General features: G+C 35.4%; 1 protein-coding gene and 1 long non-coding RNA gene across 3 annotated transcripts; both read right to left on the bottom strand.

The window, feature by feature from the left end:
- Positions 1-2281: 2281 nt before the first annotated feature.
- LOC118493049 lies at positions 2282-3085 on the bottom strand. The gene is made up of 3 exons (XR_004894988.1): positions 3024-3085; positions 2958-2960; positions 2282-2385 (listed from the first exon to the last, which is right to left on the bottom strand). It is a non-coding gene; the product is annotated as an uncharacterized LOC118493049 (long non-coding RNA).
- A 2383-nt stretch (positions 3086-5468) lies between these two features.
- On the bottom strand, positions 5469-13463 carry hsd17b8 (hydroxysteroid (17-beta) dehydrogenase 8). Of its 2 annotated transcripts, XM_031295556.2 has the most exons (9): positions 13189-13461; positions 11594-11796; positions 10358-10474; positions 9055-9150; positions 8576-8661; positions 8402-8486; positions 6644-6686; positions 5732-5806; positions 5469-5638 (listed from the first exon to the last, which is right to left on the bottom strand). In XM_031295556.2, the coding sequence occupies exons 1-9, from the start codon at positions 13232-13234 to the stop codon at positions 5619-5621; spliced, it is 771 nt and encodes a 256-aa protein (XP_031151416.1). In that variant the 5' UTR covers positions 13235-13461; the 3' UTR covers positions 5469-5618. The 2 variants fall into 2 exon arrangements, with proteins under 2 accessions (XP_031151416.1, XP_035847252.1); XM_035991359.1 differs by lacking the exon at positions 5469-5638 and having other exon boundaries at positions 5745-5806; positions 6644-6689; positions 8388-8486; positions 13189-13463.
- Positions 13464-14344: the final 881 nt, after the last annotated feature.

Raw genomic sequence — 14344 nt, 5'->3', positions numbered from 1 at the left:
ATAGTATAGTATGTCGAAAAAAGGCAGAAAAAAGTCATAGCATGGTATGTCAGAAAAAATCAAAAAAAGGTCATAGTATAGCATGTAATAAAAAGGCTAAGTATAGTATGAGGAAAAAAAGTCAAAGTATAGTATGTCAAAAAAAGTCATAGTATAGTATTTCGAAAAAGTGTCATAGTATAGTATGTCGAAAAAAAAAAACATAACAATTAATAGTATGGTATTTCAAAAAACGTCATAAAGAGTCATAGTATAGTATGACAATAAAAAGTCATGGTATAGTAAATAAAAAAAGTCATGGAAAAGTCATGGTGTATAGTATGTCATGAAAGCCGCAGAAAGTCATAGTATAGCATAGTTTAGTATGTCAAAAAAAGGGTCATAGTATAGTATGTGTAAAAAAAGTCATAGTATAGTATGTTGAAAAAAAGTCATAGTAAAGTATGTCGAAGAAAACCATAAAAAGTCATAGTATAGTATGTCATAAAAAGTCATAGCATAGTATGTTGAAAAAAGCAATAGAAAGTCATAGTATAATATGGTGATAAAAGTCATAAGAAAGTAACAGTGTTGTGGTTATGGATATTTCTGTTGGGGTTGTTTATATTTCTGTTGCCTGTTTGCATATTTCTGTATGTTTCCTGTTTTGTATATTGATGCTGTATATTTCTGTTCCCTATTGTGTATATTTTGATTGTGTATTATTCTAGTAGTGTATGTTTTTGTTTTCTGTTTTATTTTGAAGTTCCTGTTTTCTCCCTCGTGTTGTCTAGTCTTACTTCCTGTCTTGTGTTTTCCCGCCTGTGTGATTGTCTAATGTGCTCCACCTGTTCCCCAGCCCTGGTGTCACCTGTCCCGTGTTTGCTCGTTACCTAGTTTATTTAGCCTCTGTGTTCCCTTTGTCTCTTGTCAGATTGTTGTTCGTGTTTGTATCCTGTCAGTTTGTTGCAGTCAGTGTACCTGTTTTTTTAAATCTTCCCTGTGGACTTTTCTTCCTGTGAGTTTTCCCTGTGTTTTGTCCAGTCTCTGTGCTCCCGGTTTTTGAGATCCCATTGTTGGTTTTTTCATTATCTTGGACTTTAGTTTTTGCCTTTTTGGATCCCTTTTGTTGGGTTGAACTCTGCCTTTTGTGTCAATAAATCATCGAGCTCAAACCTTCTCCTGCCTGCCTGCCTTTCTCTGCATTTGGGTCCTTTAATTCCCTGCACTGTCACAAATAGTATAGTATGTCGAATTTAGGTCATTGTCGGAGAAAAGCCATGAAAAGTCATAGTATAATATGTTAAAAGATATAAAAAAGTAATAGTATAGTATGTTGAAAAAAGTATAGTATATTGAAAAAAGTAAAGTATAGTATGTCAAAAAAAGTCATAGTACAGTATCATAGTCGAATTAAGGTCATTGTATACTATGTCGAAAAAAAGCCATAAAAATGAATAGTATAGTATGTCGAATAAAGTGATAAAGAGTCATAGTTTATTACGTGTGTATTATGTCATAGAAAGCCATAGTATAGTATGTCCAAAAAAGCTATAAAAAGTCATAGTATGTAGAAAAATTGTGAAAAAACGTCATAGTTTAGTTTTAGTAAGTCGAAAAAATATGAAAAAAGTCATAGTATAGTATATCGAAAAAAAATATGAAAAAGTCATAGTATAGTATGTTGAAAAATCGAAAACGTGAAAAAGTCATAGTATATTATGCCGAAAAAATATGAAAAGAGTCATAGTATGTAGAAAAATTATAAAAAAAAAAGTCATAGTATAGTTTCTCAAAAAAAAGGCTTGGTACAGTATGTCGAAAAAAGTCATAGTTTAGTATGTCGAAAAAATATGAAAAAAGTCATAGTATTGTATGTCAAAAAAAGTCATATGGTAGGTCGGAAAAACATGAAAAAAGTCTTAGAATGTCGAAATAAGTCATAGTATACTATGACTTTTTTTCGACATACTATACTATGACTGCTTTCATAATTTTTCTACATACTATACTATGACTTTTTTCAGAATTTTTCGACGTACTATACTATGACTTTTTTTGACATACTAATCTATGACTTTTTTTCGACATACTATACTATGACTTTTTTCAACATTCTGTGACTTTATTCATATTTTTTCGACATACTATACTATGACTTTTTCATATTTTTTTGACATGCTATACTATGACTTTTTTCATATTTTTTCTACATACTAGCCCTCCAGGAACCCTGCACACCAGGCGAACCTGTGTACCTGAAATTAAACACCCCTTTCCGGACTAAACCCCTTGCTCCGTCTGGGCCAATGTTTCGTGCCCCTGGTACACCAACTAAACTTTCGTGCCCCTGGTATACCAACCTAAATATTTTGTCTTTTTTTTCGAAGTGTTTCAATACTTTGACTTTTTTTGTTTCATGCCCCCGGTATACTAACTGACTTACAGTGAGAGGAAGGGAGGCTATGACTTTTTCCATATTTTTTTGACATACTATACTATGACTTTTTTTCGACATACTATACTATGACTTTTTCCGACATGCTATACTATGACTTTTATATGACTTTTTCGACATACATGATTTTTTTCATAATTTTTCTACATACTATACTATGACTTTTTTTTCGACATACTATACTATGACTTTTATATGACTTTTTCGACATACTATACATGACTTTTTTCATAATTTTTCTACATACTATACTATGACTTTTTTCATATTTTTTCGACATACTATACATGACTTTTTCCATATTTTTTCGACATACTATACTATGACTTTTTCATATTTTTTCTACATACTAGCCCTCCAGGAACCCTGCGCACCAGGTGAACCTGTGTACCCGAAATTAAGCACCCCTTTCCAGGCTAAACCCCTCCATCCGCCTGGGCCAGTGTTTTGTGCCCCTGGTACACCAACTAAACTTTCGTGCCCTTGGTACACCAACTAAACTTTCGTGCCCTTGGTACACCAACTAAACTTTTGTGCCCCTGGTATACCAACCTAAATAGTGTCTTTTTTTTTTCAATACTTTGACTTTTTTTTTTTTTGTTTCATGCCTCTGGTATACTAACTGACTTCCAGTGAGAGGAAGGGAGGCTATGACTTTTTTCATATTTTTTCGATATACTATTCTATGACTTTTTCCATATTTCTTCGACATACTATACTATGACTTTTTCCAACATGCTATACTATGACTTTTTATGACTTTTTTCAACTTACTATACTATGACTTCTTTATGACTTTTTCGACATACTATACATTACTTTTTTCATAATTTTTCTACATACTATACTATGACTTTTTTCCTAACGTTTCGATATACTATACTATGACTTTTTTCGACATACTATTCTATGACTTTTTTCGACATACTATACTATGACTTTTTTCATAATTTTTCTACATACTATGCTATGACTTTTTTCCACATACTATAATATGACGTTTTTTCGACCTACTACACTATGACTTTTTTTCGACATATTATACTATGACTTTATTTTGACATGCTATACTGAATTTTGTATCACTTTTTTCGACATTCCTTACTATGACCTGTTTTGACACACTATACAATACGTACAATATAGTGTGGGTGGTGATGGTGCAGTGGATATGACACATACCTTTGGTGTGTGAGACCTGGGTTCGAATCCTAATGCGATATATCAACCAACGTGTCCCTGAGCAAGACACTTAACCCCTAGTTGCTCGAGAGGAGTGTGACATCTGACATATATAGCAATTGTAAGTCGCTTTGGATAAAAGTGTCCGCTAAATGACGTGTAATGTACAATACTCTTTATGGCTTTTCTGGAGATACTTCACTATGACTTTTTTTTAAAATACTATATAATGCGTTCTTATGACATTTTCATGATATGCTATGACATTGTGTTTTTTATGAAATACTATACTATGACTTTTTATCACTTTTTTCGATATACTATACTATTCATTTTTATGCCTTTTTTGACATACTATACTATGACTTTTTATGGCTTTTTTTCCCCATACTATAGTATGACTTTTTATGACATCCCATACTATGACTTTTTATGACTTTTGTAACAAACTGTACAATTTGTATAACTTGTTATTTGAATAAAGGTCATAGTATAGTATTTCTAAAAAAGTCATCGAAAAAAGCCACAAAATGTCTATAGTATAGTTTGTTGAAAAAGTCATAAAATTCATATTATAGTATGTAAAAAAAAAACTTGAAAATTAATAGTATAGTATGTCAAATAAAAGCCTTAAAAAGTTACAGTATAGTATGTCGAAAAAAATGTTATAGTATAGTATGTTGAAAATGACATAAAAAGCCATAGTATAGTATGTTGAAAGTCATAAAAAGTCATAGCATTGTATGTAGAAAAAGTCTATAAAAATTCTTACTATGGTATGTCGAGAGATTCATATAGTTGTAGTATATGTCGAAAAAGTTATAAAAAGTTATATTATAGTATGTAAAAAAAAAACCTTCAAAATTAATAGTATAGTATGTCAAATAAAAGCCTTAAAAAGTTATAGTATAGTATGTCAAAAAAAAAAAATTATATGTAGAAAAATTCTTTCTATGGTATGTCGAGAGATTCATATAGTCGTAGTATATGTCGAAAAAGTCATAAAAAGTTATATATGTCAAAAAAAGTCATAGTATGTTGAAAAAAGTCAATAAGTCATAGTATAGTGTGTTGAAAAAGTCATGTAAAAAGTCATAGTATAAGTATGTCGAAGTCATTAAAACTACTAGTATTGTGTCTGAAAAAGTCATAAAAAAGTAATAGTATAGTATGGCAAAAAAAGTCATAAAAAGTGTCACAGTATTGTGTCATAAAGTCATTAAAATGTCATATCAAATGTCATAGTATAGTATGTCATAAAAAAGTCATCCTACAGTATGTTTAAAAAATGTCATAGTATAGTACGTCGAACAAGTCATATAAAAGTCATAGTAACTGTCAAAAAAAGTCATAAAAAGTAATTGTATGTCAAAAGTCATAAAAATTGTATAGTATCTTGAAAAAGTCATAAAAAGTCATAGTACGTCGAAAAATGAAATGTAAAAAGTCATAGTATAGTATGTTGAAAAATCAGTATACCAAAAAAACTCACTATACTGACTTTTATATGTCAAAAAAAGACAAAAATGTCATAGAATTTATAGTATAGTTAGTATGTCATAACAAAAGTCATAATAAAGTATGTCGTAAAAAGTCATAGTCTGTTGAAAAAGTCATAAAAACATCATAAATTATTTTTTTTAATAATTTATGTTTCTAAGATTTATGTTGTTTTTATTATTGAACCTGCCCGGTTCAGTACAATTATATGTCTATTTACCTTGATTTTTATCTGCCCTCTGAGTGGAGTTAGGATGGGTCAGGAAAGAAAGTGTAGGGCTTTACAGACATCTCAAGGGTTGAGTCAAATAGTTTTAATGTTGAACTTTCAAATTAAAATACAAAATTCTGCACAGAAATATTACAAACACGTGTTTATTGGCAAACAAAAGTGGCTTCGCACAGTATATAACATGTTGTATGTCGAATACAAACGTAGGATCATTGAACAATTAAGTTAACAACGAAGGAACTGGCCTCCCATTGGTCTTCATCAGATTTATCCAATGAAAAGTCCTCCTAAAAAAAAGACACAGACACAGTTTGAGCATGTTGAAAATAAATGAAATTATTTCTCCAAAGCTACTGTCAGAGAATTTAATCACACTGTACCTGTCACTTCAACACTGGCTCCGGTGATGTATCGAGAATCATCTGAAGCTAGAAAGGCACAAACATCAGCAACCTCTGGAGGAGAACAAAAAGGACAAGTCAACAGTGTAATCAGGTTTTACAAACTGAGCATGCCAGACACACATGTAGACAACGTACAATCCATGTCCATTTACATAATTTCACTGTACAGGACAAACACTGAAGGGAGATGACAAGGATCAAAAGGTGTGGAGAAGTAATGAAGAGAAAGGAAATAATATTTCAACGTGTTTTGTGTCCAGTAGGAAAATCTTTTTTAGCTGCTACAATAAGGGTGTTTTCACATATAGTCCTCTTTAAACGAACCAAACTCAGTCCTCTTAAAGTGGACCAAAAAGTGAACTAACAGAAAAGGGACTCAGTTCTTTTTGTGTTCACATTGTCAGTTTACGTGAAAGAGGACTCAGTTCTCTTACTGGTCAACTTCAGCTCTGATGGGGCCATAGGGCTAAATTATATTAGCAAAAGGCAAAAGGGCAAAGCAAACCTAAGGTGTATTGTGTTCACAATATACAGATGAAAAGAAACGCAACGCTGAATTGAAGCAAACCGTACTCAGACCACTTCCCCAGGAGGTCGGAGTTTGGTTCGTTTCGGATGGGTCTGAGTCCCTTAGAAGTGTCCACATATGCGTAAAGAATGCTGACTAATAGTTCTGAGTTCTCATGGAGGGCTGAAACGGACTAGGTGTGAAAACGCCCTAAGAAAGACCCACAAACAAACGGCTTTATAAGTTTAGATTCTAGTTATGTTAGGAGCTTAAAACAGTTCATTTAAAGTCAGTGCATTATAAATATCTATCTAAAATGGAGAATAAAGGACTGCAGTGAAAACAAATCAGAGTGATGTTAAACATGCGTCTTCACTGACCTGTAGGTTCACCCATTCTCCCCAGAGGCACCAAGGACTTCATCTGAAACACAAAAAAACCTGACACTGAACAGAGCGAAGGAGGACAGCACTGTTTGATGACAAGAACGGAGCGTCAGGGTCATCTGTCAAAGGTTTTATTTGGTTGGAGATTATATTAAACGGGTCAAATCAACCAAATCCCCCCAAAAAACCTCACAGACACTTGGTAATATTTAGCAACGCAGAAGGTCTTAGTTTTATTTGTTGTGGCTTAAAGATCTCCACCGCCAAGACTTCTGCAGACAGAACAAAGGTTAATTTGTGCTGCTTAAAGATTCATGAAAAAAAACAGCAACTTGTCTTTTTCAGTGTCTCAGGTTAATCCACTGAACTCCCAGTCAGCAGCTTTCCATTTGAGAGCTAGTTTATACTGAAGGCAAAACTCTTGTTTTCACCATTTTGTTGTTGTTGATACATCTGCTGCAACAAAAATCAATCCGTCTTGCAAAGTGCTCTATAAACGGTTATGTATAAATAATAATATTTGTAGGGAGTTAAAAGTAATGGAATTTTAATCTAAAATAATAAACAAAATTGGTTTGTTAAATTGGTGTTTACTGTTGTAAAGCTTTTTAGAAATGAAAACATTTTACTTTGACTTTAATTCACACCCAGTAATTTCCATGTTGCCTTACCTGCTTAAATCTTGAAATGATTATCATTGGTCATTCAATAATTATTTTCTTTTTTCCCTTGTTTATTATCTATTGGATTGTACATTATTGTGTGTAAACTTTGGGTTTTAGGTTTTAAATCGTTGAAATGATTTTCATTGGTCATTCAATAATTATTTTTGTTGGATTTGTACTGTATTTTTACAAATGTTTATCATGTGACGCACGTTGTGACTGTCTGTAAAAGGTGCTATATCAAATAAACTTATTATAATTTGTGTTTGGTACATATTGAAATTTATTGAAATGGCTTTACTTATCAAAATGCACAAAATATCAATCACACAGCATGGTATATAGTGGTCAAACTGCAGCAGTTTAGACCCGAGTCATGTTTTCACTCCTGATAGATGAAGTGTTAAGGCTCTGACACACCAACCCGACGGCCGACCGTCGGCAGAAAAGGCAGTCAGTCCCCGAGTTGGTCTGTGCACATCGAACACATCGAAGCGACGCTGACTTGAGCGTACGTTCAGCATGTGCGCGCGGCGTAATACGTCTCCATAACAGCAGGCGGCGCTAATCTGTATTGTTTCCCAAAAAAAATGAAAACCGGCAGCTGATTGGACGAACGCGTCACGTGGGTCTGGCTTCTCCCGAATTTCAAAGCCAGACCATAATGGCGGCTCGTTCGGAATACAATCTCGTATTTTACGAAAATAGTTCACCGAAACGTGTTTCTGAAAACAAACAAGCGAGAAATAGGTCATGCAGTTGCTGAATCTGTCTTCATTTCAGATCGACAAAGGTCAGTTTGAAAGATTTTCGTCAGATTTTGAGAGACTCTAGTCACGCTCATCCTGCTCGTCATTTCCGGGGTAGCACTCCACCAATCAGATTGGTCATTGAGTCCAACTGCCCGCCTTCCGATTCAACAAGTCAAATCGGCCCAAATTAAAGCCGACGGCTCCGAGTGACGACGGCACGGAACACACCGAACAGACTCGAGTCACCGACCTCGCCAGACTGTCCGACGGCCGATAATCGGGTTGGTGTGTCAGCGCCTTTACTGTATCTGTGTGTACCCTTGTGCGTGCTGTACCTTGCTAATAACCTTCTCTGGAACTTTATCCGTCATCGGAGTCGATATGAAACCTGGCAGCACACAATTACACCGAATCCCAAACCTGGAGGAAAAGAGAAGGAAAAGTAAATCTTTGTTGTATTCCAAATACTTTGACTCTGATGTGTTAGTGTTGCATCGGACTCTTCTCACCTGCTGAGCTCTTTGGCAGCGGTCCTTGTTAAACCCTCCACTCCTGCTTTAGAGGCAGCGTAATTTGCCTGTCCAATGTTTCCCACCTACAAACATTAACCACGCAGACACAAGGATTCAGTGCATTAAGTGCTGTATCACTGTAGATTTTTTAGGTAACAGCCGGAATTCAAATCAGCCACCAGATCCTTTCACAAAGGACTGAACAACTAATTTAGCAGCTCCTGAAATGTGTGGCTTTCAAACCAACTTTGACATTCATATTGTGTTGTTTTAGAATAAAAATATATCCTTGAAGGATATCTGGTTGTTCTTGTATCTTATGCTCTGAGAAATGTTGGTAAGTAAAGGTTAATACCACTAACTTTAACAGTTGGGGACAATCCCACTATCACACCGCCTTTCTGGATAAAAACATTAGAGCTTCAGCTAAATATTAAAACTGTAAAATAGAGGCCGTGTGCCTGCTGGTATCTCACCTTTCCCACGATGCTGCCCACAGTAACGATGGATCCTTTGGGTGCTCCACAGGCAACCAGAGCCTGAGCAACAGCCTGAATGACCAAGAATGAACCCTGGGAGAGATGCAAAAGAAAAGATGACTCAATAAACCACTTCACACCGTTCTGTTCTCTCGTTTTCATTTCATATGCAGTGCTAACTTTCAGTATTTTACATAAAAGAAAGACAGAGATGCAGGTTGAGCCAGGACTTTTTGATGATGAACACGCTATTATAATTATGCAATGCAGAAGCACAACTTGAAAAATTATGTGTTTCTGCTGCCAAAGCAGAGCGGAGAAGAGGTCTATCTGATCAATACTGCATTCATAATTATGGGAGCTAATTAACAGTGTTTGTCTTTTTGATTTTTAATAAAAAACAACAGAGTTTACTTTTTATCTCCACTTCTCATTACAAAGTCGCCTCATCTTATTCTGAGCTGCAGTGATGGAAAAAAAAAAAAAAAAGAGTTTAAAAGCATCAAGACTGATAGGAAGGAACAGCTTTCATTGTCATCATTATATTTAGTGTCACAAAATATGCCTGCATGGTTTTTTAAAGCTCTATGGAATATCAAAATGATTATACTGACCTATAGAAATATCTACTGCTCTTTAATATTTGTGACTTCATTGTAAAGTCAACACTTTAGTTCCTGTCAGGTAGGATCCTGACAGGAACTAAAGTGTTGACTTTAGTTCCTGTGTGAATGCCTCAATGTTTCCAGTGATCTGATTGGCTGTCCGGGAGGAAGAACAAATATAAACACTCATTTGTTCCTCTGTCAATATCTCTGCTGAATCAACATAGGAGGGCAAAGAAGTGATAGTTCCCCTCCATTTATTATATATTATATATTATTATATTTATGGCTATTTAAGACCACTCTTGCAGGGCAGGGCCCCCCTCATATTAATTATTTATCTATTTATGTTTTTATTTTTTGATGCCTTTATGTTTTTAGCTTTTTGTCTTTAGATTGTTGTGTTGTAATTGTTGGAGCTTGTATTGCAAGACAAATTTCCGTGTCTACGGACAATAAAGTGCTATCTATCTATCTATCTATCTATCTATCTATCTATCTATCTATCGACAGGTTTTGATCTGATTCTCTGAAGTTAACCTGCAGCATAGGTGATAGATCCCATGGTGATCTACCTCAGTTAAAAGCAAGCCAGCTTCATGATACCAGAAAACCAGAGTTGAGTCAAAGACAGCTGGATAACCCACTACACTCTCAGCGTGGTGGTTCGGGCCCCTGGTGTCCCGGCTGCATACCTTCAGGTTGACCTGGATGACTTTGTCAAAGTGATCCTCGTCCATGTTGAGCAGGAAGTCGTCCTGGGTGATGCCAGCTGCGTTCACACACACTGAGGGAGGCTGAAAGTACTGAGTCTGCAGAGGGAGGGAATAGAAAAGTTAGAGCGGGGGGGAAGAAAATATGTAATAGTCCCTGCAGCATTTTAACATATCAAGAGTAAAAAGTATGTATTTCTCAGAAAATATTGCAGATTATACAGAAGCCCTATTCGCAAGGGACTAGTATAACCTGGGGCAATGTATAATAATTGCAGAGATCTGTAGAGCTTCAAAGATTATTTGATTAATCAATTAGTTGTCAACTATTACTGCAAATTTGGTTGTACATAAGCTTGTACAATGACAATAAAGTCTATTCTATTAAATTAATCGGCAACTATTTTGATAATCAATTAATCGGTTTGAGTAATTTTTTTTATGAAAAAAAACAAAGTCAAAATTCTCTGATTCCAGCTTCTTAAATGTGAATATTTTCTAGTTTCTTCACTCTTCTGTGACATTACACTGAATTTCTTTGGGTTGTAGAAAAAACAAGAAACTGATCAGTGTCTTTGAGTGTGTTTATTTGACCATTTTCTGACCAAACAACTAATCGATTAATCGAGAAAACAATCGACAACGAAAATGATCTTTAGTTGCAGCCCTGGTCGTCTGTGATCAGAATCCAATGCCAATCTGCCACGTCTGTAGTTTGTCTAGTAAAAATTCACAGCGAATTATCTACAGAATTTCCGGAAACACTGAGAATGTGTAATAATATTAGTCCCGTGCGAATCGGCATCTCTCTGATTCAGAGTTGTACTGGCTGTGGGTCAAATGTAGGGAATAATGTCAGTAAATTAAAGTACAGACTTCACTTATCCCTTGTGAATGTGCCGCACAAAATAATACATAAGGTCCCCTGGTAATACCTGTCCCGTGTGAATAGGGCTTATAATAATAACTTTTATTTATATAGCGCCTTTCATGAAACCTAAGGACACCTTACAGAATTACTGTGGCTATACTAAGGGAGGATGTAGGCTGTGGTAAACAGGAGGTGTTTCAGGAGTTTTTTTTTTAAATGTCCAGGGATGTAGCATTTTGAATATCTGCAGGGAGGGTGTTCCAGAGGGATGGGGATGCAACACTGAAGGCTCTTGTCTCCAAAGGTACAGAGTCTTATGAACTGAATGTTCTGTCTGTCCCACACACCTGTATACTTGTGATCAGCTTCTTTACGCTCTCTTTTGACGACACGTCCACCACAGCCGCCCTGTGTGCCTGCCCTCTGAGGTCACTCGGCAGGCTCCCCAGGGTCTCATTGGCCGACTCCTCGCTGATGTCAGCGACCACCACGGAGGCGCCCTCGGAGGCGAAGCGCTGACACACCGCCCGTCCAATCCCACTGCCTCCTCCTGGGGGGTTGACCAAAACATTGTAGCATGTGTCATGAATTCATGAGGAATTCCCTGTTTCAGAGGAAAGACTGAGTGCCAGGAGTTCCTCTTTGGATATATTTGTTAGGAAGCAGGTCAATGGAGGTAATCTTTTCTCCATTTGACAAGCCCTCCATGTGCAAGGAACATCCATTTGCATGTCTTTCCTTAAGTCTTCAACATTTATTGTTTTAACTATAATTAATCACTGGAATTGTTGGGTCTAGTGGGTCTCTGTGGTCTAGACCTACTCTATCTGTAAAGTGTCTTGAGATAACTCTTGTTATGATTTGATACTATAAATAAAATTGAATTGAATTTAATTATACTGATCCATTATGTGTCTTTGTACTGTATCTGTGTTGTTATTCTGCCTCAATGCAAACTGAACTTCCGGTGACCAAAACTCAAATGAATACAATTTTTTTTTATCCCAAAAAGCATTAGCTTTCATTGTCTGCTGTTGAAATAGAAGAGGACAAAAGCTTTATCATTTGCATTAGAGCTGCAGTAAATTAATCATTTATAAAATTAATGTAGTCATTTGACTATTTAGTCTTTTATTAAACAGAATCAGTAACTGGTTGCTGCGTCGCTGTGTTATAGATTATTATAGAAGTGAATATCTAGGGTGCTGGACTCATAGACTGTTAATATTAATATAATTAATATAATATTAATATACAGTCTATGGTTGGACTGCTGCTAGTCAGACAAAACAAGACAATTGCAGATTTAGACTCACATGTTCCACTTTTTCCAGACATTTATTTATATATATATATATATATATATATATATATATATATATATATATATATATATATATATATATATATATATATATAAGCTGTAATTAATATTATATATAATTTAGAGCCAAAGTGACATCATAAGTTTTACTTTCACTACTTTCAAATTATTGAAATGAATCGGACCTGATCCATACAGGTGGGACTACTTTTTTGATCAGTTTCTTGTTTTTTCTACAACCCAAAGAAATTCAGTGTAATGTCACAGAAGAGTGAAGAAACTAGAAAATATTCACAAAAAAAGTAGTCCCACCTGTATGGATCATTGCTAAGATTTAACTTGATGCGTTTAACGTTAAAACCCAAATGGTTGGTCACTAGTTGTGAGTCAGTAGGAACAAACATGACTTTACCAATCTTTTACAAGGTTACTAAAGAGTTAACATTAGTACTTTAGCAAGTAGTAGTTGGTTTAAACGGGGAAGCTGACTGATCGACGACAAACGTTTAAGACAATATTCTGCAAAAACAAACATCCCGATCGCTTTCCCCCTTTGTGTTTATTAACCTGGGCTATACACACTGACCCTGAATGATGCGTGGTAAAATATAAACGTACCAGTGACCAGTGTCAACCTTGATATAAGCCTTGTGGCAGCCGCCATGATGGGTTCGTTTCCTTTAGGAAGCCCTAGATTAGCCTCAGTTTGTTACCTCTCGTGCTATTACTAAATTTGACTCACGCAGATTTTCTGCATTTATGTATACACGTGCACTGCAACATGGTGAATTATATAATATGTAACGACAACCTCATCTGTGAAAATCATTAATCGCGAACACAGCTCGTTTTTTACGCCTACTGTAAGTTTTATTTTGAAAAGGGTTTACCGGACGTTCCACTACGTCATTGTTTCTAGCTTTGATGGTAGTGGTGTAGTTACTTGTTAGGCCGGTAGAGAGCCTCGTGATTATTAAAACACTCATAGATATATGGAAAACACTAACCTACACATTGGTAGACACTACATGGAGATGGAACTGAAATGTATTAACAAACCTGACTGTTTCTTTCAGTCATGAATATATTTTACTCATTTCTGACTTTTAAAGACAGCTGTGTTGTGTTGGGCACTCTGATTGATTAACGTTAACATCACCTTACAATAACAAGAGGTTATGGTTACAACCAGACATCTAGCAAGAAAGCTACACCATTAAAGACTTTAAGTGTTCCTGGAGCCGATTTCACTATTTGAAAGAATTATATAACGTCAATGATGATAATCTGACTCTGAGAAACAGGTCTGGGACCAGTTTCAGGAAGGAGGTTTAACAAACTCTGAGTCTAACTCTGAACTCTGAGTAGATTTACTCTGAGATGGGAAACTTAGTTTTCACTAAACCTGCTTTCTGAAACGGGCCTCTGGTGTTTGTTACCGGACTCACATTTTTTGCTGTTACTTTGTCGCATGGCGGCTCACAACTCATTGTGACTAAGTAGGAAAATAAGTCCTCATATATAATGCATGCTTATGTATACTAGTTGATTAAACTTGTTGTTGTTATTGTTGTTGTTGTTGTTGTTGATGGAAGAGTCCATAGATGTGAGTGAGTCTGCCTTATTTTAGAGTAATGTTGTCGTTACTCATTGGAGTCACAAGAGGGCATACAAACTCATGATTATACATAACACAAACGCTGTAGTTTCCCTTTTATGGTGGAGTTTTATCATTTCTAAACTCCATACTCTTCTATAAATATATCATATACAA

Source organism: Sander lucioperca, chromosome 14 (assembly GCF_008315115.2).
Source record: "Sander lucioperca isolate FBNREF2018 chromosome 14, SLUC_FBN_1.2, whole genome shotgun sequence".
NCBI lineage: Eukaryota > Metazoa > Chordata > Actinopteri > Perciformes > Percidae > Sander > Sander lucioperca.
The sequence above is the reverse complement of the archived record's forward strand: the minus strand, read 5'-3'. Positions and strand labels throughout refer to the sequence as shown.

Coding starts and splice junctions, on each gene's coding strand:
- hsd17b8 (XM_031295556.2), bottom strand. CDS start 13,234: ATGGCGGCTGCCACAAGGCTTATATCAAGGTTGACACTGGTCACTG. Junction 6,687..8,401: donor CAGAGAAGGTTATTAGCAAG/GTACAGCACGCA, acceptor TTTGTGTTTCAG/ATGAAGTCCTTGGTGCCTCT. Junction 5,807..6,643: donor GAGAATGGGTGAACCTACAG/GTCAGTGAAGAC, acceptor GTTCTCCTCCAG/AGGTTGCTGATGTTTGTGCC.